General features: G+C 39.4%; 1 protein-coding gene across 3 annotated transcripts in view; it reads right to left on the bottom strand.

Annotated features, from left to right (window-relative positions):
- LOC136858050 (nonsense-mediated mRNA decay factor SMG7) overlaps nt 1-26,966 on the bottom strand; it is a 268,885-nt gene that overhangs the window by 150,925 nt on the left and 90,994 nt on the right. For all 3 annotated transcript variants that reach the window (XR_010858592.2, XM_067137287.2, XM_067137288.2), the window contains exons 6-7: nt 4,389-4,550; nt 3,531-3,713 (exon numbers count right to left, since the gene is read on the bottom strand). Coding sequence is in view for 2 of the 3 variants with exons in the window: in XM_067137287.2 (XP_066993388.1) it covers nt 3,531-3,713; nt 4,389-4,550 (345 nt within the window). In the remaining variant the exon portion in view is untranslated. The remainder of the gene's footprint in view (nt 1-3,530; nt 3,714-4,388; nt 4,551-26,966) is intronic.

Below are 26,966 nucleotides of genomic sequence, written 5' to 3'. Positions count from 1 at the left end.
ATCCCATCTTTCACAATAAGGAGCTTGTGAAACTTGTATTATAAACAGTTTGTTATAGTTTGTTTATTGAGTTGTTTGTTGTGGTTGTTTTATGAATGATTCCTCAAATGTGGAGCACAGAAGGTATTTGAGACCGGACGATATAATAGTTTCCCTCCAGGAACTAAGTGAAGATGACTCTGGGGACGAGTCAAGTCCAGCACCACATGGAAAACAAAATATTGTTGATGGGTGCATCACAAGCACATAAAGACACTTCAAGGATGAATTTATCCTCATAAACATACGGAAATGTATGGAAACAGAGGCTGAAAGGCAGCTGCAATGTAAGAACTGGTCTGTGACTATGGATGAACTTGATGCATTTCTAGGTATATGGTATGCTCAGAGAACCCTGGATTTCAAATCACTCTGGTCCACAAAGTGGGGACTTGAATTGTGTAAGACTGCTATGCCCCAAGATCGTTTTATAGAAATTTTGAGATTCTTGAGATCAGATCCTCAAGGTCAAAGAAACTTAAACCAATAAGTTTGCCCTAATATCAGAAGTGTGGGAAGGGTTTGTTTCAAATTGTCAAATTTGCTATAAACCTGCAGCTTGGATTAAAATTTATGACAAGTGTTCTGCAAAACACGCTGTCGCTTTTTGCTATTTATGGCATTCAAGCCAGACAAACATGGGTAGAAATTCTGGACAGCCATTGATAAAGAATTGAAATACATCTTGAATGTATTTTCTTATCTAGGAAGGGATGAACAGTGCCCAGAAAATGTGCATTTGGGTGATAATTTTGAGAAGTTATTGGCTCCTTTCATAAACAAAGGTAGGAATGTAACTTACGGCAGTTTTTTTTTTCATCACTGCAGCCAGCTGAAAAGCTGAAATCCCACAGGGAACCAGTCTTCTTGGTACAATAAATCTGGTAAGATGGGAGGTTACCCTGGAGGTGAAAACAAGCACAAGTTCTAATAGGGAACAACATAACTTTAGAGTATTTATCAAGCAAAGGTCTGTAAGAATGTACATGTGCTCAGTTCACTTCATCCAGATGTCAAGGTGGGAACAGACAGAAGAAACCGACACCGTAACAAGTTACAACGGAACTAAGTATGGAGTCGACATTGTTGACCAAATGACCAGAAAGTATACCGCCAAGCCAACTGCATGTAGGTGGCCGTTACACACATTCAGTAATGTTCTCGAATTAGCAGGAATAAACGCTTGGGTGTTGTACAAATAGGTGACAAATATCAAGATCTCACGAAGAAACTTCCTTCTACGACTTGCTGAGGAATTTACTGCGGCAAACACCCAGAGTAGAAATAAAAGGAGCGATACTGCAGACAATGACGATAGTGATATGGAACCTTAATCTGGCCGAAAACGCAGGAAATGCCAAGTGCATAACAAATTCAAGAATGAAATGGAAGGTGGGCATGTGTGTTAAGCATGCAGAAAAGGTTGCCTGCAGGAGATGTATTGGAAAAGAGAAAATCGTCATGCGTGTAGAATGTCTGTAAGCTTTGAGGTCGACGATACTCTAATTCACAGCCATACTGTACTTCATCATGTGCTCTTCAGACCACTGAAGAATGTGCTTAGTATGGATACATAGTTTCATGAATATAGAAAACTAATCACACAAGAGAATTTCATTTTGTATCCATATAATATTTGATTGTGACTTTTAGCTGATTTTACATCCAATTATAACTGAATTTTTGATATGTCTGAATGGTGTAGAATATAATTTAATATTCAATCAGGAAGATCGTTGATATTTATTTTCATTGTAGAAAATATATCCCCACATCTGTATTCACATATAATAGAATAAAACTTATATATCACTCGAGGGTTATTTTTGACCCCTCCGTCTTTCTAGTGTTAAACAAAAAGCTCGAGAAGTCGCACTTAAACTGGGTTTGGTCAATTTCAATGCTTCTAATGGCTGGTTTAATCGTTTTGAAAAATGGCACAATCTTTCGTTCCAAAACATGTACGGCGAGAGTGCAAAAGTTAATGACAATACAGTTGCGAGCTGGAAGGAGTATACGTTGCTTCGACTTCTTGAAGGATATGATGCCAAGGATATTTTTAACGCAGATGTAATGGGAGTGTTTTACAATTTGTTCCCATCCAAGACATATGCTGTTCGTGGAGAAAAATGCCACGGAGAAAAAGAAAAAAGAAAAGTAAAGAAAGACTGACAGCGTTGTTATGTGTTAACAGTGATGGGAGTGAAAAATGACCCCACTAAAAATTGGAAAATTTAAGAATCCAAGATGTTTCAAGAACACCCGTACACTCCCGTGTAAATATGATTTTAACAAAAATGCGTGGATGACATCGGAGACATTTCTAAAATTTTTACGAAGCTTGGATGCTAAGATGGGATTGGCAGGAAGGAAGATAGTGCTGGTGATAGATGTCCTGCTCATCCTTCAGATACATCTTTCCTGCAGAATATCAAAGTGGTTTTCTTTCCTCCTAACTGCACCAGTCACCTGCAGCCTTTGGACCTTGACATTATTCATTCTGCAAAAGAGAAGTACAGGAAGGTCCTGGTTTAAAGAGCTATTTCTTTCCTCGAAAGACACTATTCGAAACTGTTTTGGCCATGCAGTTTTTGGTGCCATTTCAGACCTTTTAAATGAAGATGATGCTACTCATGACAATGGCAAAGATTGGGATGGGGTGTATCAAAGGACTCGAGTGCTACAACATTAGAAGAATTTGTTACTTGTGATGATAATATCCTAACCTCAGCACCACAGATGGATGTTGGAGACCTATGTGACGATGTAAAAAGACAAAGTACTAAAGTGGAAGAAGAAGAGGATCCAGCAGAACCAACTTTTGGGGCAGCAGTGGAGGGACTCGAATTGTCTGCTGGTGCTTCTCCTTCTTCAACGTTGATGAAGACCTCATCAACAGCCTCAACCAAATTGGGAGAACACTTCTTTCTGTGAGATATCTGGGCAAGAGGAAGCAAACTACTGTACTGGACTATTTCAGAAACTGAAAGTTAATATGCTTAATCTCACAGTTCTCATGGTGTATTTTTCACAAATCTCTGTAAAATCACATTAGGCCTGTGTTCCTTCAGGTTAAAATTGCAAGTCAGAAATACATATTTCTCCTTTCCTTGCTGCAGGTTGTGCTCCCAAGAGTCCACTAAGAAATTTGTTATGTCTGCTGTTTTGTAGATATTTTCTGTCATTCTTGTGTTAATATGACTTTTTTAGTATTTCTAACACATTCATTTATTATTTCTTGACATTACATTAGTTAAAGACATAAATGTATTATTATTTCTTGTGACATATAGCCTATTTTCTTTGAACCGCCTTTTAAGGAAACCCCCTTTTCAAGGAAGAAATATCAAATTCCCCTGATATTCATTAAAAAGGGGTTCTACTGTAAACCATATGTTTTTGCTTTTCTAATAAGAGTGCTATACACCAATAATAAATGAGTAAAAAGAAAAAAAGAAAAACCATGAAATTTCAACATTAATGATACTTACTGTTCCTCCACACACTTGGTGATGGTCCGCACCAAATTAGTAGCAGCAGCTGGAAAGGGATGCCTCACTGCCACGCTCCGTACGTAGTGGAACACTGTACTCAGCCTGTCACCTCGACTAGCCTCCAAGAGGGCCAACTGATTGTATGGTTGACCACTATGCGGAGCAAGTTGTACAGCATGCCTAAAATCAGATAGGTTGGATATCATAGCCGGTCAGAAGATTAAACACAGTTATTCAATTTTCTGTTTATATAGAAGACTTCCAATACCCTTTTGCCATTCCTTCAAACCTGATGTCCATATTAAGTTGATCCCAAAATTTTGTCTATTACAATTTGGAATTCAGTTTAATATCAATCATACTCACATCCTACCTTTTTTTTTTCCTATTTGTTTTCATGTTGCAATGACACAAATACATCTTATGGTGAAGATGGGATAGGAAAGGGCTATAACTGGAAAGGAAGCATTGTGGCCTTAATTAAGATACAGCCCCAGCATTTACCTGATGCGAAAATTGGAAACCACAGAAAACTATCTTTAGGGCTATCAACAGTGGGGTTCGAACCCCCTATCTCTCGAATGCAAGCTGACAGCAATGTGACCCAAATCATGCAGCCACTTGCTTGATCTTCACAAACTACATTTATTGCTACAAAGTGTGATAATTGACAAGCACCTCATCCTCATCTCAATAAAGTAAATAAAATCTCCACCTTTACACATATTGCTGAATTAACCCCATAACCTCAACAACACACTGTTGATCTTGGCAACACAAATGAGTGACATATTTTAAACTTCCAGGAGCAATGGCCTGCAGAGATATGAAATAAAAAGTTTTCATTACACTTACCTATAAAATGCCTCTGCCTGGCGACTCTGATTCCGATACCGAGCAATATCCCCCAAGTGCACAAGGCAATGCTGACAAATGTAGTAGCATGAGCTTTTGTGAGGCTGACTTAGATGTTCCACAGCACGCCACAGTTTGCCATTCCCATACACTGACCCCTTTCTAAAAAGTAAAACATTTACCCATGATTACAATGACAGAAATGAGTTAAATATCCATACACAGTCAATTAAAACAAATCTGAAGATACAGAAAATCATCAGATCATCTACTCCTTACTCAGCATATCCCAATTTATATTTTAAAAGTATACTAAATAAACTTAGGAAAAAAAAAAAAGAATAGCTTGTACTTATTCATAACTAGAAAAAACTAAAGCTTGTATTTATATCTATAAATAGTAAACCAACAACTGAAAATATTATTTCTCCTTAATCCGATGCAGACTGATCAAGGCAAAAGCAGACATCTCTCCATTTATCACCAACTTTCTGGCACTCCTCTTCTATCAATCGCGCTCCCATGCTGTGCTCTAACAGATCCATTTATTTACAAGCTGCTTTACGTTGCACCAACACAAATAGGTCTTATGGTGATGATGGGATAGGAAAGGGCTAGGAGTGAGAACGAAGTGACCGTGGCCTTAATTAAGATACAGCTCCAGCTTAGTGTGAAAGTGGGAAGCCACGGAAAACTATCTTCAGGTCTGCCGACAGTGGGGTTCCAACCCACTCTCTCCCAAATGCAAGCTCACAGCTGCGCACCTGTAAATATCTATTTATAATAATATGGGTCTTTCTTGCCCTCTTCCTTTTCATTTATAATTCCATGGCATATTTTGGACTGAGCGAGTTAGCTGCACGGTTTGGGCCATGTAGGCATTAACTTGCATTTGGGAGATGATGGGCTCGAACCGCCAATGTTGGCAGCCCTGAAAGTGGGTTTCTGAGCAGCATCTATGGGTACAACAAACGGAAGGCCATGTGAGCGCTCACGGAATGGCGGCAAAAGCAGACGATTTGAATTTCTATTGGGTTCTACTTCCTAGCGAATTTGGATTTTTACCATGTTCTACTTCCTAACGATTGGCATACACTCATTTTTATTTAAACTTATCACGTGGTATCTCGACAGTTTCCACAACCTACACGTTTTAATACAGCAAATGGATCTTACATGGATATTTTCTCCATGTCAACATAATTACGAATTATGTATATACCTAACCTCAATTTTTATTGATAACACCTTTCATAATAATTATAAATTTGTTCCGCAAGTAGTCTATAATATCAGTACTATCGATTGACCAGAGTGTATAAGTTGTTAGATAAAATATGTGGTAATAATGAGGTGGAGGAGAAAAAGACTTGTATGAAAAGCTTCATGTATTTGCAATGTCACCGTTACTTATAAAAGGGGTCATTACTTCTATCGTATTCTCACAGTTGGACTAAATAACATAAAACATATACCAGGTGGTCCACCAGCCCCTTGTGATCCAGTTTTATGCATCCCTTCACATTTACTACAATTCTGAGAGACATCGGTCTCCCTCTTTAAACCGAGGTATTATAACGAGATGTGTCTTTACGGACTAGAAGACAGCAGGAATCGTGAGTGCCACTATTAATTCATTATGGGTACCTCGAATGAACCCGTAAAACTAGTACAGATACGCAGAACACGTACTTAACACAATGCGGACCGGGTGCTCGTCACACTGCTCAACCGCTGTGCCCGGCCATTTTCTGTGTAACTTAATGCTACAGCACATGCACATAAACAAATTAGTCTCACTTCACTAACCTTCTAGTGATTATGGTGAAATTTACTGGAGACCTTTGGTAAGAGTCCCAATAATATTTCCTTGTGTGGTAGGCTGTGTAGCAATGACCTTCGTGAAGAGACACACAGCAAGTTTTGAGGGGATCAGTTGACCAGTAGTCTTTTCAACATGATATTTTTACCTGTCCCATCAATATAAACAAAGCAAACAATTTTTGCCCTACACAACTAGTTACATCAGGCCACTTCAAGCCCTTAGGGGATATTTTGTGTAACAAAGTAGTTTGCTGGATACAAGTTCATCTGCTCGACAAAAAGTTCAAAGAAATCATCACATAAAATAAGCCCTACAACTTCGTCATGTTTTGATGCTCATTACGCCTTACGGTTATGCCTGGAACTCCTGAGAAATCCTTTACATAAAATCAGCTTCATGGTCCGTATCGCACTTCAATAGATTCACAATGAAGTATTTATTTATTTTCCACCTAGTCGATACAATGATTGCCTAAGGCAATTTTTATTGGTCAAAAGTGGTACATGTTTCGTATATTAACAACATCTTCAGCCACATAACAATGTTTAGATGAAAAATATAAAATAGACAAAGTAATGCTTTAGAGGAAGTGTCCTTGAAATTAACATAAGATTGACAAGGTTTTAATCTTCAGATCATCTACTCCTTACTCAGCATATCCCAATTTATATTTTAAAAGTATACTAAATAAACTTAGGAAAAAAAAAAAAGAATAGCTTGTACTTATTCATAACTAGAAAAAACTAAAGCTTGTATTTATATCTATAAATAGTAAACCAACAACTGAAAATATTATTTCTCCTTAATCCGATGCAGACTGATCAAGGCAAAAGCAGACATCTCTCCATTTATCATTGCCTTAGGCAATCATTGTATCGACTAGGTGGAAAATAAATAAATACTTCATTGTAAATCCTTTACAGTCGGCGAACTATTATTTTCTACCCATTCAACGGAAGAAATAGACATATCACTTCTATTTACACTCACAACATCACTTTCAGCCTCGTTCTCGACCACCACCACTTCATGTTGTTTTGGAGGGCGCACATCATTATTATCAACCGAGACACTTTTGTCAGAATAGCTATCAACATCGACCTCACGATCGTCAATATCACTGGGGCAATCTGAATACTTATCCTCATATAATTCATTAAAAATCTTGTCTGCATTTACGCTCGTGTTCAGTCTGGGAAGTGCCATCTTACCCACCACATGGCTCCTTGAACAATGTAAATACGAGGTCGGAAAACTTACCAAATGAATCATAAAACAGAAGAAGAACGTAAAGCAAAGCTAGCATGCAATAAGCAAAAGCTTCAACGCCGAGATTCTAGTAACCTTGACAGCCAGATAGTTTCAGAGGTTTCGACAGATGTCGCCGAATGTACAAGTCTCATAAAGACGAGTTAACTCGTCTCCCGCCCACAAAACTCGGCCAGCCAAACAAGAGTGAACTAGTCTCCCATCCGTGATGTGTTAAAACAGCAGGTGGACGCACAGACCGGGAGCATGGTACTGTATAGGCTGGGAAGTGGCCGCCGTAGGTCAAGTGTCGCAGTAGCTCACATGGCAAGCGGGTGGGGAGATATGTGATATTGGACAGTGCATGAGGTAGAAGGTTCGAGTCCCACATAAGAATTTTTTTTAACAGCCAGTTGCCTAGGATGTGGTAAGGTTGCATACTTGATAGCTTCCAAGGATGGATTTGTTTATTTGACCCTGTAAAAGGCTGTATGTATCGTTGCGTTGGGTATGGTGCTGGGTTGGACGAGGATGAGGAGATAATGGTCTGTGGCCAGTTAGCTACGTTGTACATGTTTCAAGCTTCGTAGACCACAGGTAGGGCGAAGTATGCCCCATTGGAACGATAACAACATGCAATGGCAGGTGAGTATGTACCTACGTGAACTCTCCTTCTTTGAAGCAATTCACAACATAAAGTTTATTTACTGCCTCGAGATGTATTTTAGCAACGAGTACTGTATGTGGATATGTTACTTATCTATGGAGAAGGTAGACAGAATGCATACCAGGCACAATGCCTGTACCAAGAACGCTATCTGGATAGACAACCAATGGGTGTGACATTTCGGAATGTGGAAAGACGCCCGCAGGATACTGCATCCCTGGGAATGGCACAGCCTGTTTGAGATTATCCAGTGACATCTGCTGACAATGAAGAGGACATGTTTGACACTATCTGGCGTAACCCTCATACTAGCACACGGGCCACTGCACGGGAGATGATATCAGCCAAGCATCTGTTATGCAGATATTGCATATCCACCGGTTTTACCCGTACCATCTGAACTTACACCAGGAGCTCCATGGTCATGATTTTGACGCCTGGGTGGCGTTCTGTCAATGGATCCTACAGCATGTGGACACTGATCCTGCTTTTCTAGTGACTCTCTTATTTATGGACGAAGCACAGTTCAACAACAATGGAACCGTTAATTGCCATAATACGCATTACTGGAGTGTGGATAATACGCATTGGATGCGACAGACAGCTTTTCAGGCACAGTAGGGTGTGAATGAATGGTGTGGAATCATGGGTCCCCATTTCTTTGAGGGCCATCTGACCAGCCAATGTTATCTACAATTTCTCCAAGATGAGCTACCATCGTTTCTGGAACATGTGCCACTCCTTGACCGCTGCAGGATGTGGTTTCAACATGACGGAGCTCTACCGTACGCGGCGGTGGTAGCCCAGAACCATCACTATGCGACATATCTTGATAAATGGATAGGAAGGAGAGGACCTTCCCCTGGCCTACCAGATCGCCCGATGTTACGCCCCTGGATTTTTTTCTGTGGGGCCATGTAAAACAACTGGTGTATGCACAGAAGCCGAGGCATGCCGATCCGTTTCGCCACAGATGCTGCAATGGGCCAGGCGGTCTTTACAACAGCGCATGCAGCTCCGTATCGTCCACGGAGGTCGTAAGTTTCAGCAGGTGCTGTGTAAATGACGTGGATAACTGAAGTCCTGTCACATGTTTCCTGGCATCTATCAACCCAGCTCTATACCAACGGCCCTTTTCAGGGTCAAATAAACATATAAGTCTGTGAAAAATACCGGTATTAAGTATACAACCCCGCCACATCTTAGGCAACTTGCTTAAAAAAATACATGCATGGGACTTGAACCTTCTAACCCTAGAGCACTGTCAAATATCACACATCCTACAAGCGCGCTAGCCATTGTGAGCTACTGCGACACTTGACCTACGGTGCCCACTTCCCAGCCAATACTGGGCATACCATCATCTCCACATCCTCGTCCAATCCAGCACCATACCCAATGCAATGATACATACAGTCTTTTACAGGGTCAAATAAACAAATCAGTCCCTGGAAGCTACCAAGCTACCAAGCTTACCACATCCCAGGAAACTGGCTGTTAGAAAAAATTCTGATGTGGGATTTGAACTTCCTACCTTGAGCACTGTCCACTATCACATATTTCCCCACCCGCTCGCCATGTGAGCTACTGCGACACTTGACCTACGACGCCCACTTCCCAGCCTATACAGTACCGTGGTCCCGGCCTGTGCGTCCATCTGCTGTATTAAAGTTTGTGTTCTGCGTATCTGTACTCGTTTTACGGGTTCATTTGAGGTACCCATAACGAATTAATAGTGGCGCTCACGATTCCTGCTGTCTTCTAGCCCGTAAACACACATCTCGTTATATTACCCTGCTTCTGGGAGAGGGACCGATGTCTTTCAGAATTGTAGTAAATGTGAAGGGACGAATAAAACTGGATTGCAAGGGGCTGGTGCCACCCAGTATATGCTACTTTTTGTATAATCTGCCTGAGGAAAAGTTTATTTCAAGAGCTTATTTCTTTGTATGGACTGATATTACTAACCCACTTTTACAAATTATAGAAACAGCCTAATTGTATATCACTATATATGCTTTTTATTTGTAGCAGCATCTTTTACAACCTTCCCCAATAGCATTTTACATTTTCCTGCCTAATTTTTGTAGGTACAAATATATAAAATATACTTTTACTACTTTTTCTGTGTTCTTGGGAGAACCTAAAAATGTACATCCATTCCTTGCATCATTCTGCTTTTTCTTCCTTACAAATAGCAATTTTCAACAGCATTACAAATCCAGTATCCATTCACAGAGATCACCCAGTTTATACAATAATCTCAATTTTCACAAAAGAAGTACATGTTGTAAGTTTTGGTATAGAATAAATCAAAACAGAAATCTTTCCGGATAAAGTAGCACTGAGCGTTTAATAAATACGATGGAAATTAAACAACCATAATTGCAAAGCAGTCTCAATATTCTGCTATCAGTTCACAAATGGCAGAAAGCAGAAGCAGACACAACCTCAAGCAAAGAGTCTCAACTGCTCTACTAACGAGGGAACGAGACTGCTTCATGAAGCTGCTTCCTCTGCATCGCTAATTCATATCAACAAAACGTTGTACATTCGCCCTCACCTACGTTTAATTTTACATTGAGCAACCTTCAGAACTATACAAACAGCTGATTGCAAACCAAAGAGCATAAACTCCAGAAAACATAGGACTATGCCAACATATCCACGAAAAAAAAAAATAATAAAAAAAAATAATAAAAAAAAAATAAAATAAAAATAATTAAAACTGCCCTATTGGCAAAGATGTTGAGGCAAAGGAGTTGAGATCCAGCCGGCTGTGAGTTGGACCCGTAGATGCTACTGGTTTCTGTGGTTTCCCCTTTTTTGCACTGGGTAAAGGCTGGATCTGTTAATTAAGGTCATGGCTGCTTCCTTCCCAGTCTTAGCCCTGTGCTCCCACGCTGTTCTTAAACAGATCTCTTTATCATAAAATGGGTCTTCCTTGGCCATTCTTCTCATCTGTAATGCCAAGACCTCTCTAAGTTGGTCTTCTTTTAGTCATTTTATATGTTAAAATTATCCTAAGTCTACTTTTTTCTATTTCATCACTCACTGGTTCCATTTCTACTCCCCATCATCTATTCATCATCACCGACCCAAAACTACTGAACACAACAAAATTAAATTTTGAGGACACATTTATATTACAATGTAGGTGCTCGCTAAGGGACAATTTTTGGTTATTCCATCCCTAAGGGGGTAAAAGGTGGGTGGGGGTGGGGGGGTGAATTTTTAAAATGAGTGTATCTATATCTGAAAACTTTAAAAGTTTACAGATGTAAAAATTGGTATTTAAAATCTCCTTTAAAAATGAAGAAACACATTTTTTTGTGTTTTTGAAAAATCCCACTAGGAGGGGTGAAAAAAAGGGTTGAATGCCTTTAATGAGAATACTTTATCTCAGCAACTGAAGATATTACAAACCTGAAAATTGGTATTTTGAATCACCTTTAAAAATAAACATTTTTTTTCCTTTCGGAATATCCAATTAATGGGGATTAAACAGGAGTGACAATTGGGGTGAATTTTTTGAAAGACTACACCTACAGTATATCTCAGAAATGCAAAATGTTACAGACGTAAAAATTGGTTTTTGGAATCTCCTGTAGAAGTAAAGAAACATAGGTGATTTGTTTTCGGAAACTCTACTTAAAGGGAACTAAAAAGGTGAAATTTTAAAACGAGCATGTCTACAGTATATCTCAAAAACTGAACATGTTGCAGAAGTGAAAAATGGTATTTTTTATCTCTATTAAAACAAAGAAACATGAATTTTTTGTTTTTGGAAAAATCACTTGGGTGGGTTGTAAAAATGACTGAAAATGGGGTTGCATTCTTTTTATTAGGATACTGATATCTCAAAAACTGAAGATGTTACAAACGTGAAATTTGGTATTTGGAATCTCCTTTAAAAATAAAGAAAAAAGCACTTTTTTCTTTTCGGAAATCCACTTCAAAGTGGGTGGGGGTAGAATTGAACAATTATTTGAATTATTCGTATGAAGATACTATTGTCTCAAAAATGAACGATGTTACGGACATGAAAATTGGTATTTGGAATCTGCTTTAAACGTAAAGAAACACTTATTCCTTTGATTTAGGAAAATCCAATGAAGGAGGTGGGGGTGAAGGATTTGAAAAATTAATTGTGAGGATACTTACATTGATGCTCTCAAAGAGTATAATATTGATTATGAAAACTTGCTGGGTTTAATGTCAGACTCTGCCAGATACACGAGTACATTACGGATATAAATGGAGACCATCTTCTTCGCTTCCAGTGCTTTGCACATAAGTTGTACCTTGTGGGGGATGTTGTTTTTCACCACCTGATGGAACTCTTGGTTTTGCTCAGTATCTTGACAAGTACTTCACACCTCTGGTAGCTGTCTTGATGAAAATTCCCTAAATAGCAGTGGCCATTCAATGATGGATATGTTTAGAGATATGCTTCCTTTGCTGAAAGTTCAGCTAAAGTTTGTTGCAAAGATATGTGTGAAAATTAATGCAGTACTCACACTACTGGAGGGATCGTCCTACCCGTATGCTCACAAGTTGTGGGATGATCTTTCCACTGTTTGTGGAGAATTGAAGAGGTGTGCTGACGAATGGTTTCCACTGGAAACAAATGACCTGCTGGAGAGTTGCAAAAACAATATGAAGAAAGAGAAAATTAAGGTGCAATTTAAGCAGTGCATGCTTAAATGCATAACTAAAGCTCTCGAAGCACATGAGCATCAGTCATACTAACGTGTTTTTCAATGAAGTGTGCATTTTATTTAATCCTGTCGTTGCAGGGCAAAACAGTGCTCTGGGACCTAAATCACTTGTGTCTTTGATGCAAAACTTGCCATTTTTTAGAAGTGTCTGTGTTGATAAGTTCGTCGAGGGCTGTGATGCATATCTTCACGAGATGCTGCAGAACACTAATATGTAAACAACCACTGACACTCTTGAAATGTTGATGGCACTTAGGTTAAAGTTTACTTCCTTTGCCTCGGCAGCAATGCAGTGTATTTGGGCCCCTACGAACAGTGTCGATGTAGAGAGGATTTTTAGCAAGTACAACATGATCGCAACTGATAGGCAGCCTCGAATAAAGGAGGACATCATTCAAACAATTGGAATGTTGTACTTCAATCATCATTGAAATTCCACAATACGGAGCCATGTGATCCAGATAGACAAGCATCATCTTCACTCAGGGAGGCTGCTGGAACTATAGACGTCACTGATCCTAGTGACGGCGACTGAGGTTTCAGTGAGTTCCTTTACTTACAACCTGGCTGCCTTACTAGGAAGTCTGCAGAGCACCAGCATGTCGTAGCGGGCTTTCAACCAGTCGCTGGTTACCCCTGGATGTTGTTGGGCATAGTCGTGAATATCATTGTGCCGGTTGACCAACTCCTACATGTATTCCATTGCTAGTTGCTCCTGATTCGATGCTCATCCAAACATAAGGTTGCATGGTGAGAGTAGCTCCCCCCACCACAAAAACCATGTTGGCAGGTGTCATACCTGTCGTCCCGTGGGTGGATATTCAATAGGTCATCAAGAAGTATTGTATCCATTCATCTTTCCTCAAGTACTCCTCGATGGTCTTCACAAAATGCTCCACCATGTCGTCTAAGGGTGGACAGGTGTTATTTGGGTCTTCTGAACTCCCAGACATTGCAGAACCTCCTGCATCAACCTCGACTCAACGTTCCTGCCCTGATTGCTGTGCAGTTCTCTCGGTACAATGAAGCGACAGAAGAAGGTCTTTATTAATATGTTGGCTGTCGATGATTGTTGATTAGGGATAATGAAGACCTCTGGTCACTAGGTAAAGTAGTCCACAGCCAGGATTAGGTAGTGAATACTGGCATTGGATTCTGGGAATGCCCCAGCGATATCAATGACAATTCTCTCGAAAGCTGCTCCAATATACAATACCATTTGGCCCTACACCTGGTGTGTGGGCCTCTGCTTGCAGTGCAGGTGTCACACATCTGGCACATACTCTCGATATCGTTCCTCAAGTGTACCACTGGCGGACATGGTCTAGAGTCTTATTAACTCCCAGATGGCCAGCAACTAGGTCACCACTTCTTTCCTCTCAATCATGGTCATTATTATAGCTGGGGAATCTTCTTCTTGCCATTGGTAGACTCCCACACGTGGGTTAGCACCCCACTGTTACCTTGAGAGATGTCCACTGGACCCAGAGTGCGCCTTGTCCTTCCGCTGATGCTAGTCACAAAACTATCTTGCATACAGTCACTGCGGTGATATTCACTGTACCGACATTCAGAGTATAACATGTAACGTTTGCCAAGAATCATACAGTCTGGTTGACGGTTAACCAGCTGTCCCTTGTGTTTTCAAGAAACTGTTCCTCATCATACACCAAATCTCTTATATGCTGTCTTGAAAAGTGAAATCACATTTTAGGCAATACCTCCCCGTACATTTCAAATGAACTTATGTAACTCATAGCAGACAACATACAGGAAGTCACTGAAGTAACCTTTCTCTCCAGAATCATCTCAATATAACAAAATTCTTATATTTCATAGGACTTAACTTCCATAATTCACACCTAAAATTTGAGGTTAAGCAATCTTCATCAGTGTTTAAAACATCGTCCCTTGAACATGACTTTAGACAGCATCTAAGCGAAAAATAAAGTCTTCGCAATGTAGTGGTCATACTTGGGCGTTATTTAACAATAAACATTGCCTAAATACAGTTTCTGCAACTTGCCCAAGTAATCCAAATCTATCATAAATTGATGCTGGACATTTAAATTCATCGACTCTGAAAGGTTGATAGAAAAATATTGGTAACGTTTACCCTCCAATGGAAGTTGTTAACAAGTACCGTATTTAGGTTTCTAATTGCTATCAGCAGTATATACAGGAACTGTAATATTATACAAGCCTTTCAAAAACCTGTTGAATATTAGCAACTTTTGCAACTGTTAACTTTTACTATCGACAAGATGAATGTGTGTAAGAAGTACCAAAAAAGTGTGTGCAAAGTTCAACAACGGTTAAAGTGTTTGATCTTGGCATAAAATGCAGTAAAGAATATCTTAAGATTGGGCTCAAGATTTTGACAGTTGATAATCTGTAAGGTTAACTGAGGAGTGAAAATATGGAGAATATGTTAAATATCAAAATACATGATCGAACGTCACTACGACAGCTGCTGCTGCTGTGATAAAAGGTGGCTGAAGGCCTGATGTTGCTCAGTGCTAAAAAGATACCTGGAGAATGCACAGAGCAAGATAGCTTAGCGACTTCGAATGTTGAATGGTTACTGGTTGCCACATCAGTAAGCAAACAGTTGGGGAAATTTTGCTTTTTTTCAAGTTGCTCAAGTCAACTGGCAGGGACAAGACTGAAGTGGAAATGAGAACACAAAAAGTACAACAAAACAAAATCACTCCTGGGAAGGTACATGTGTTGACTAATGGGGACCATCGAGCACTGAAGAAAGTGGTAGGGAAAAGTTTCAGGATTGTGTGATACTCCGAAGAATTCTGCAGTGTCATAGTGAGGAACGTGCAAGTTCGCAGTGTTCTAGCAGACTTCTCTGATTTACTGTGTAGCTTAGTGCTGAGAGTTTTGAATGTCAATAGTAAGCATGGAGCAATCAAGCAGGGATATTTTTAATAATAATTTAATGCCGTGAATTTTATACCCAAAAGTGTATCAAATAATACCACCAAAAGAGCATGCTATTTCAAATATCAATGGTGTTAAATAACAGGTTTGAATTTTTCAATATTTTAATGTCGCATTGACACAGATAGGTCTTATGGTGACAATGGGATGGAAATGGGCGAGGATTGGGAATGAAGAGACCATGACCTTATTTAAGGTATTGTCTGGAGTGAGGAAAGATTAATCCCTAAGGGTTAAGACCTGAAAACAAAAGTACCCTTTCCTCCCAAACTGTTTCATGTGCAAAGATAAAATTCCAAATGATGGTATGTATTTTTGATTGATGATTGTTATTTAAAGGAGCCTACCATAGAGGTCATCAGCCCCTAATGGTACGAAATGAGACAAAATGGAAATGACAACTTAAAACTCCAAAATCCTCCACTGACCAGAATTCAAAGCATGAGGACGATGAATGAATGGATGGACGGATATGAATTTAAAACGATCAGTGGAAATGATCCACAGTGCCTCACATGCACAGAAGCTGGCACAAAACAATAGTATTACTGACCAAGGGACTGCTTCTATAGCACGAGGCTGAATTGATTATACTTATAGTCAAAACGGGTCCAAAATCCAGGTCATCGGCTCTTCTTAATGGTATTTATCACTATGAAAGTAGAATCATGCTATGTGTAATGTTGCGGTACTAATCAAAAGCAGCGGAGACTCGCGGTATACCACACATTATGGTACTATTCACAGGTAGTGTAATGCGCATATGTAACACAGACCTATTTTTTTTTGCTATGGGCTTTACGTCGCACCGACACAGATAGGTCTTATGGCGATGATGGGATAGGAAAGGCCTAGGAGTTGGAAGGAAGCGGCCGTGGCCTTAATTAAGGTACAGCCCCAGCATTTGCCTGGTGTGAAAATGGGAAACCACGGAAAACCATTTTCAGGGCTGCCGATAGTGGGATTCGAACCTACTATCTCCCGGATGCAAGCTCACAGCTGCGCGCCTCTACGCGCACGGCCAACTCGCCCGGTAACAACACAGACCTATGGTGTTTCGCATATTGCGGCGCTATTTACAGGCAACGCAAACCTATGGCGCTCCTCACATAAGTAGACTAACCACAGCGACTCGTACCATCCCGCGGAATTACTCACATAGTAGGAACTGAGCATAGGTAAGGCAGAACCATGGTGTCGCTCATATAGGGGTACGAATCACAGGTACTGTAGGACCAATCTCCTGATTCACACACTGTCGCTACTAATCACAAACCTACTGCGTACCTAACATAGTGGTACTACGCACAAGTAAACGCGACCCATGGTGTTCCCTGTGTGATGGTACTAATTACAAGTCGTCTCGTGGTTCTAATTGGATCATCCCTTGGTTGCCCCTTTTAGTCGCCTCTTACGACAGGCATCTGCATCCCCCACCCACAGTGGCCTTTTGTGTTTGGTCTGCAAGAGGTATTTTATTTCCCTCAAGTCCGCCAGTAAGCCAGTTAGGACCCCCAAATCCGCCGCCTGGGACGCGCCACGTGGGAGTATCACCTCTCCCCCTGCTATGCCAGTGTAGTAGGTTCGTGGATGTATTTATGAATCTCAGGTGTGAAATACGAAATATTTCAAAATATTCCACCCCTATGGGGTTAAATGAGATTAGCTCTGGAAACAACATTATTCATCTCCAAAACAGTTTGACGTACAAAATTGTAATTTTATAAGAAGATTATTCTTTTATGTTCTAGATGTCAAATATGATGTATTTCAATATGTTTTTCATAATAATAATATTATTTGTTTTACATTCCACTAACAACTTTTATGGTTTTTGGAGACGCCGAGATGCCAGAATGTGTCCAGTGGGAGTTCTTTTACGTGCCGGTAAATCTACCAACACAGGCCTGATATCTTTGAGCATCTTCAATACCACTAGAGTGAGTCAGCATCAAACCAGTGAACTTGGACTCAGGAAGACAGCGCCTTAACCATTTGAGCCACTCAGCCTTGCTTCAAAATATTTCTCCCCTAAGGAGTTTTAGATGGGGGTTGACTCTGAAAATAACACTATTCATTTTTCCAAAAAGTTTCACGTACAAACTTAACATTTTACATGAAGGTTGGTGTTCCATGTCCTATATATATATATATATGTTTCGTTCAAATTTCATAGCTTTACTAGCCGAGGAGTTACACAAATATGCTCAAGACACAGCAGAAGTTGTTCCTTCATCTCTACTGATGAGGAAAATCTGTTCAGTATCTTGTAATACTTTTTTCCTGATAGTAAGAGTTGCATAATACACACATTGCATGACGCACTTTTTCGCGTACGTACTTATTGGGTATTTTTGTGGTTTTCTGGTGAAATAGTATCACAAAAATAGATGAGCAATACCGATATAGTGTCAATATCAGATGATACAAAGAAGTGTCGGATTTTAGTGTATGTGACTCTGAAGATGAAAATATTTTCTCCAGTTATTCTGAGAGCAACAACAACAACACAAGTGACACTGACAGCGATAGAATGGATCTAGTGTAAGAAATAACAGTCCCAGAACTATGACTATCATTCCCATTCATAATATTGATCAAGGGCCAATGCAGCCGTCAAACTTTGATACTGAAACACACTATATAGATTATTTATTTATGTTATTTGTGTGGCGCTTGGCTTCAACTTCTGTGACTATTCCTTGAATAATTTTCCCAGTTTTTTGACGGAAAAACACAAAAAGAAACCAAAACATAATTGAAAGTAGCTTTCCGTACATATATTTCATAATAGTGGGCTAATGTGTTGCAAGTGGTGTAACTGTCTGACTCATCGCTTCAGAGGGTCCCGGGTTCGATTCCCGGCCGGGTCAGGAATTTTAACCTTCACTGGTTAATTACAATGGCCCGGGGGCTGGGTGTTTGTGCTGTCCCCAACATTCCTTCAACTCACACACCACCCAGAACACTATCCTCCACCACAATAACACGCAGTTACCTATACATGGCAGATGCCGCCCACCCTCATCGGAGGGTCTGCCTTACAAGGGCTGCACTCGGCTAGAAATAGCCACACAAAATTATTATTATAGTGGTGTAACTGCGCTACCGCTCCGCATTCGAGAAACGCGTGAGTTCAATCGCTGCTGTCTTCTTTTTCTGAGAATTTCTGATTTCTCATTTTCACTTCCAGGAAAATGCTGAGACAGTTCCAATTCACACGCCACAACCGTTTCCTTCCAGCTAATTACCCAACTTCATTCACCATAGTTCATTTCATCTTCATTAGCACCTCTATAACAAATAGCTTGACACAGGTAAGGGCACCTGGCCGTATAAATGTGTGATATAAATTCATCTCGTCTCATTCCCGACCCTGTTTCAGGAAATGGAACTAACGGGTAGACATTTATAGAAATAATGTGTACTTAGAATTAACCACTGTCAGATCATGTCATGGAGTATCCCTTGTGCCATTCTTCCAATGAAAAAATAATGACACTTATTTTGTCTTCAGACTACTTCAAATTTGGTTTTCTGCTCTTAAACAAGGTATGTGGTTAATTTGGGTATATTTTCATCATTTTAGTTTAATTCTTTGAATTTTCCATGCATTTTTTATTGTTCAACTTATTTGCCACCTACAGCCATGAATTACCACCGCCTGTGAAAGGTTAAATAAGAAATATTTTAAAAACATTCTACCCCTAGAACAAAACATTAATTCCTCCATTACTGATCGATGTACAAAGTCAAAATTTCACAGGTTGGTCACATCTACGCCCTGGGTGTTAAATAACCTTGGGGTTTGGAACATTCCAATGGTATGGAATTCACATGAGTGTTACATCTGAAAATAATAATTCCTCAAAAACTATTTGACATACGAACTGAGGGTGTATTTTATAGGCTAGCTGACAGTGGACTCTCCAAAATGTAAAACTTGGAAAGATAACTTTCAGTTTAAAACCATAGAAAAGCACAGATATCTTGCTAGCACTGTATAAGAGAAAACTGAAGAAATCTTTGAACCAATAAATCTACAAGTCTCTAATTTGGTAAAGTTTGGTAAATATGAAACAAATTTGGTAAACAGAGAATCAAAATTGAAGTAGTTTCAAAATTGTCATAACTTTCCTTCACATTTTTTGTAGTAATGAATTTCAATTTATTTACAGAAAGAGTGAAATCTGGAATCAGTTCAAAATTCGTTGTCAGATTATATGAATTTAACATTGTAATAAACAGGAACAAGAACTTACGAGACATTATTAATGCCTGCTTTAATAAAGAATTACACCACTGTCATTCTCAAGGTGTCAATAATGTACAAATTAAATATTTCTGGTATTATTTCACGATACCGCATTCGAACTGCCAATATCAATTTTTTTCGTTTTGAGTGCAAAACACATAACACCAGAAACGCTATAACATTCTAAATTATGGCACTTAGCGACACAACAGAATCATTTAGCATGGCGAGGACATTCCATATGGTCTCTATAATGTAAATTACATGTTACAATATACTATTATACAGACAAAATAATAACAAATAAATCTTTCTGTCAATTAACACCACAGTTGTGCATTATTAAACCAGCACGGGCTGCATACCACCTTACTGTTTCATCACCTTTAACGCTAGTAGTCACTTGAACGTTCCCCATCATGCAGCTAGTACCATGACTGCATGCCAGGAGATATGATGATCGGGGTTCATGTCTGCGCATACACCACACATTTTGCCCGTGAACGCTCAGCAATGAGTTGTAAAGAGCGCCATTATTGGCCCATGAACAACAGGAGACGTAGGATTTGGAGCAATAAATTATACTTAAAGTGATAAATGATGCTATAGTCTCTCATAAGTCCAACCCCTCGTGCACGTCATGGGAGATGGGCAACGTCATCAAGTAGGGAATAGACCATGGGGGTGAAGTACAGTGGGGATTACACGTGCCCTGAGAACACAATGGTACGTAACTGTGAAGGCGCTACAGAAATCCTGAAAAAGATGGCAGCTAATGGAGCTCTGGAGAAGTCACAACAGGCCTAGCAAGTCGATGATGGAGATCAACTCGCTTTCACGGTAACAAGGAATGATAAGCCAGACGGATGTAACAGACTATGACCCTGACGAGGAATAGGATTATGTATTGGTACAGTGAACAGGCAAACATTGCCTGGAAATATAGAACAGGTTGTAGAGATGATGGAAAGAAGAAAACTGGATGTATTAGGGCTGGCAGAGACTAAATGGTGGTGGGGAGAGGCTGCAGAGAGAGCTGCAGAATGGTTTTTGATTATACTGGATAGGAAAAGATGAAGAAAAGCGAAATGGAATAAGAGTGGTGGTGAGAAATGGATTGAAAGAGGAAGCAGAGGGAATAGGGAGCGTGCACGGTACAAGTAACAGAGTGCTCTGGTGGAGTTCCGAAAATTAATACGGTGAGAGTGCGTTCCGCTGAAGTGAAGACTTGCTTCATAGTTACGGCAAAAAATATCGTTGCATCTTCTTGTCAAGATATGAAGTAGTGCTATGAAAGTTGTAATATAATATGGGTTTGAGTACAAACACTTCCAAAATAGTCGCAAGTCAACAATGAATAAAGCGCAGAAACTAGTTGACAGTGGCCATGTGTTACAGTTCTACGTTCTTTATTATTGGTGGCAAGAAATTTGCTATCACACAGGCTACGTAAACAATGCAGCTGATATACGGAAACAGAGCTTCAGGAATATTTTTCAAGATTTTGAAAATTGTCACCCTCTATATGCATCTTTCAACATGAATTCACACACTTGCTACACTCTGAGTTTGTAACACTTCATCTTCTGTAAATCTCCCATTGTGAAGAAAAGGCGGCATAACAATTAAAGAATGAGATGACTGTGTTTTAATACCTGGGAATCCTTTCTTGGCTAATATAACGTCCCCTTCACTCAAAAGATTTAGACAGCCTGAATTGTTAACAATAAACGTATCACTAGTTCTTCCACCGTAAAAAGGGGAAACAAAAACAATAGTTCCGTTTGGGGCCACAGCTAATAGAAATTTAAATGTATAACATGACTTGTACGGAGAATACATGTAACATATCTCATCTATTCTTGCTGGCGTTTCTGATTTCATTTCTGTGCAATCTATTATAACTCGTGCAACAGGATAAAATGTTTTAAAAGCGCGAGGCAAAGTATTTTGCACGGATAGTTTGCTAGGTCAGAAAATAAAATTAGAAGTGCGTTTCTTGACTACTCTGAGAGTAGTAAACAATATTCGCGCAGCAGTAGTCCGATGTACACCAAGTATGACTGCCAAGGCAGCAGAGGACATACCCAATTTAATTTTCATTAAAAAGAGTAAACAAACATCGTTATTACTTATATTTATAGACACTTTAGAAAGAAAGAAAGAAAGAAAGAAAGAAAGAAAAAAGGAAAACTGAATGTTTTAAACGAAACACTTCTTAAATCCCTCAACTGTGCCTCACTTTATCTCCTCTAGTATCATTGAAATCCTCTGCATATGTCCAGTGGGGTGTTCAAAACTTTTGTTCACCTTCTCCGAAATCCTTGGAGGTACTGTGCTTGAGTTGCACTGTGTGCCTACATCATTCCCACTAAAAACACAAGTGAATTCGAAAGTCGTTGCTTCAATCTCAAATGCTGCTTGACCGACTTATGTAGTTTCTCACACTCATTTTACACAATAAATTCATGAGTTTCCTGATTAGAAGACGTATGTATATTTGAGCATTTCATTCGTTTACTTGCTCTTTCAAACCGGGATACATCACATTCTCTTTTCGGTTTCTTCTTATAGCTCTCATGAAACACAGATGGTGTGTGTGTGTGTGTGTGTGTAGCATATATAAATGTATACATATATATGGATGATTTTCAATATTACTTGGCTTTCCTCCAACAAAATGTTCACTGCAAATGACGGAGCATTTGGTGGGTTCCCATGGAGCTCCATCTGCAATGAAATGCAGGAAAACATTTATTATTATTATTATTATTATTATTATTATTATTATTATTATTATTATTATAAATATTCGGCGTAGTCAAGACACGTGCACATGGAAGGACATGAGTGTAAACATACGAACCTGCTGCAATGCATACTGTACCAGGAAGGCCTAGGTCCTGGTCCATATTAATTGAAAGAAATGTTATTTCCAGCATTAAAGATCCGACCGACGTACGAACATCCATGTAAAGAATGTTCCAGTATGTGCCAGACCCTACGAGTACGCTAGGCGGAGTCAGGTGACGTCACCTGTCGCTCGAAGCTCACCTCCCCTAGAGATATTTCTCGAAAGAATTTTTCTTTTAACAGCTTTTTAACACCTTAACCAATTTCAACGGGACAAACGCTGAATTATAGCAAACATCATAAAAGTTAATCCCTGTAAATTTCAAATTAATTCATCAAACGGTTGTTGAGTTATAACAATTTAAAGTCTCAACGAAATTACGTAATTACGGTCACATGGCCGAGAGAGAGCTGCCACCCCTCCCTGTGCTGGTATCTATATATGTCAAGGCCAGATAGCCCGCAAACCAGTGCAGTGCAGTACAGTACAGTACCGTACAAGGACAAGCAGACAACTGTGTGAGTGAGATAGTGAAGAGACCGGCCCGCGTACAGTATGTTCGCGCAGTCACGGTAGAAGTACTTTCGTCGTATCTCTAGAACGCGAAATTCTATCGCCGATAAAGGACGTCGCACTGCAGTTAGTATGTCGCGTCGCGATTACAATATAATCCTAAAAAGACATTTAAGACTGTAACACGAGTGAACTTATTGGAGTACAAATATTAACTATTTCATTACGTGTGGACTTAGGCAACGTCAAGTAACATTAAACTTCTACAGAGCCTAATACTTAAGAATCACCAGAACTTATTTTTTTTTTTCTCGAGTATTGCATTATATTTCTTTATTCACGTCACATCAATATTTTGAATGAAAAAGTAAGAACTTTTCTGAGTTAATATAACAGGATTAGCAGAAAATCTAACTTAATGACTGTGTCCACAGACTGTGCTTATCGACTTGCTTTTTTTTTTTTTTCTTCAAGTGTGAACTGTGTGATTAAGAACGTTTCAATAACGACTGTAAATAGTATTTAGTACAGAAAGGACTGTGATTCTTCATACGCCATAAATAGTGTTCAACAGTGTAAGTGATAACCAGTCGCACTAAATGAATTTTCGTGTGCGAAACTCAACAGTTCCTGCTGTCTTCACCTCATCGGGAACGTCAACATCGCCGATCCTGATTCTACATGGAACATTCCAGATGTCCATCTTTCGACATTTGGTAACAACAGTTCTTGTCATAAGTGAGTAACAAACTGACTAAACTTTTTCATTTATTTTGAACAGTGAAACTTCAGTGTCGCGTGTGAACAATTTCCATAATTTCTCAAAAGTGATAAATTTAATTTCAATTTCATTTCTCGTAGAAAGACTGTAGGATTTCAAGTGTGTTGTATAACGAGATTGACGAACTGAGAACTGAAAACTTTTAATAATTTCTCATATCCATTTACCATTATAAAAGTGTGCTTAGGTTTAAAAAGACTTTAGGTGGAAATTCACACATATGAAAGACTTTGAAACCAATGATATTTATGCCATTTTTTTTCAAGAAGATTATTTTCAACATTTAATTTCAATATAAATTTTGAGTCAACAATCATACCGCAGGGTGAGAAATTAATAAATTGTTTAAAAAAAAATTATTTACCATCTATTATTCGCTCTGCGAGACTATCCTTCTCTGTATCGGCTCCAAAACCCAGTTCCACTCCCTGAGGTCCTACTCATGCCCTTTGCCCACAACTTTTCCTGGTACAGAGAGGATAGTATAATAATAGATGGCGCCCCAACTTCAAGGGCACGATTTTGGAGCCATACTATAATAATAGATGACATCGCAACTTCAAGGACTCAATTTTGAAGCCGTGCTATAATAATAAATGATGCACTTGTAATAGTCGCAACATTCAGGGTTCGATTCAAGTCATTATATCTCGAGCACAGGATTTGACTGCAAAGAATTTGTTGTATTTGACTTATTCGAATATTCCGGAAACATGGATAACTTACTTGCAGCAATCGAAGCTCTTAGGCTTAGCATTAACGATCAGAATGCCAAGATTGATCGAATTAATACGCAAATGGTAGAGTCTAATAACCAGTTGCAGGCTCAAATGATCGAGTCAAATTCTCAACTACAGGCGCAGATGGTAGAGTCTAATTCCCAACTACAGGCACAAAATACTCAACTACAAGCGCAGTTAACTGAGTCAAATAGTAAGGTTGAAGACTTAACTTCTAAAATTGACAGGACGTTGGACACTAAGTTTGCTGAAGCGGATAAAGTCATTAACAAAAGACTCACTGAATCTAGTGCCCTTATCGAGCAACGATTCCGTGAAGCTGGAACTCGCCTCGAAAAGAAACTTACTGATTCTAGTGCACAAGTCGAAGCTACATTGAAAAACATGCGGGATCAGTTTGTTGAAAACTTAGAGCCTATTAAGGAAGAAATAAAGACAGAGGTCGTCAAGTCTTTAGACAAAGATCTTAGAAATGTTCTTCCTTCCGTTCAAGCATTTTCTACTGAACTCAAAGATTTACGAACTGAATTTCAAGAATCCCATGGTAACATCTCACAAACTCAAGCAAAGTTAGCTCAGGTGCAGGAAACCTTGCGAGATGCATTAAAGAGCGACGTGGGTAAATTACGAAGCGAGATAGGATTAATTAAGAGCACGCAAGGAGAACTCGACAAGCGTATTACAGGACAGCTAGATAGCACGCATACCCAGATAGCTGCTTTCTGTAAAGACGTACAAGTCATTAAAACTGACTTGAGAAATGAAATAAAAAGTTTAGACACCTCAATTAATTCTAAAATTAAAAATTTGTCCGAAGAAATGAATCAAATTAAACTTAAAGAACATACAACTGACGTCACAATTCCTGGTTCGTCGAGGGAAATACACAATACAACAACCTTTATTAAAGTACCAGATGACAAACCAGTCAAATTTTCAGGACGTGATGAATACACTGCTCGAGAATTCTTGTTAAATGTCGACGATTACCTGGAGGAAAATAGGGTAGAGGACGATAGGAAACTTCGAGTAGTATCCAAACTTCTAGAAGGACGAGCCTTATCATGGTTCATAGCTTTTAAGAGCAACTTTAAAAACTATGACGACTTTAAACAGGCACTTCTTAAACGCTTTTGGGATTCAGAAAGACAGCACCTTGTAAAGATGCAACTCTATTCTAGCAAATACAATACTTCAGTCAATACTTCCCGATATTCAGATTACTGCCTAATGCAATTAAAGAAGCTCCAGTTTTTAGATCCACCTTTGCCAGATACTGAACTTATTCAGATCCTGACACTTCAATATCCGCCTCATGTGCAAGAAATACTAGTCGCTGCCAACATTAGAACATTGGAGCATTTTGACGCTACTTTGCGTAGGTTAGATACGGCTAATACCCAATCTAGTCCGAAAACTAACAGGAGTCGAGAAGTAAATACGAATTCTGCGGAAATAAAACCGCCGGAGAGAGAGGAACCCAGGACACGTGAAGAAGGCAGATTAAGCCCTACTAACCCAACCAGATTCCGGAATTTTAGACGTCAGAGGAATCAGGATAGACACCCTTACCAACCTAGGAATACATGGAGACAGCGCGAAAGCACTCCTGAAGGAAACCGTGAGGCCAGACGACGAGAACTCGAAAGTAGATGGAAGGACACACGGGAATACATCAGGGAGAGAAACCGTAATCCTGATGAGCCTGGAGCTACATCCCTGGAATATCAACGTCAATTCGGACCAAGAGAACAAAGATCACCTGATCCTGACCCAACAGGCGCTATAAAAAAAAAAAAACGCCGATCTCGCAATAGGGAGATTGACTACCGAACACGATGAGGACGAAACGTCAAATTATTGTACTGCTGTTATCAATTACTGGCATATTGACGATTCCGAATTACTATTCGAAGACGCACAAACACTAAGGCCAATTATTACACGTTCATTACCTGTCATAACAGTACGCACAGGCAACCTACAGGTGATTACGCTCATCGATTCTGGAGCGCAAGCTTC

This window comes from Anabrus simplex, chromosome 1, assembly GCF_040414725.1.
Source record: "Anabrus simplex isolate iqAnaSimp1 chromosome 1, ASM4041472v1, whole genome shotgun sequence".
Lineage (NCBI taxonomy): Eukaryota > Metazoa > Arthropoda > Insecta > Orthoptera > Tettigoniidae > Anabrus > Anabrus simplex.
This window is presented reverse-complemented; position numbering and strand designations above follow the sequence as displayed.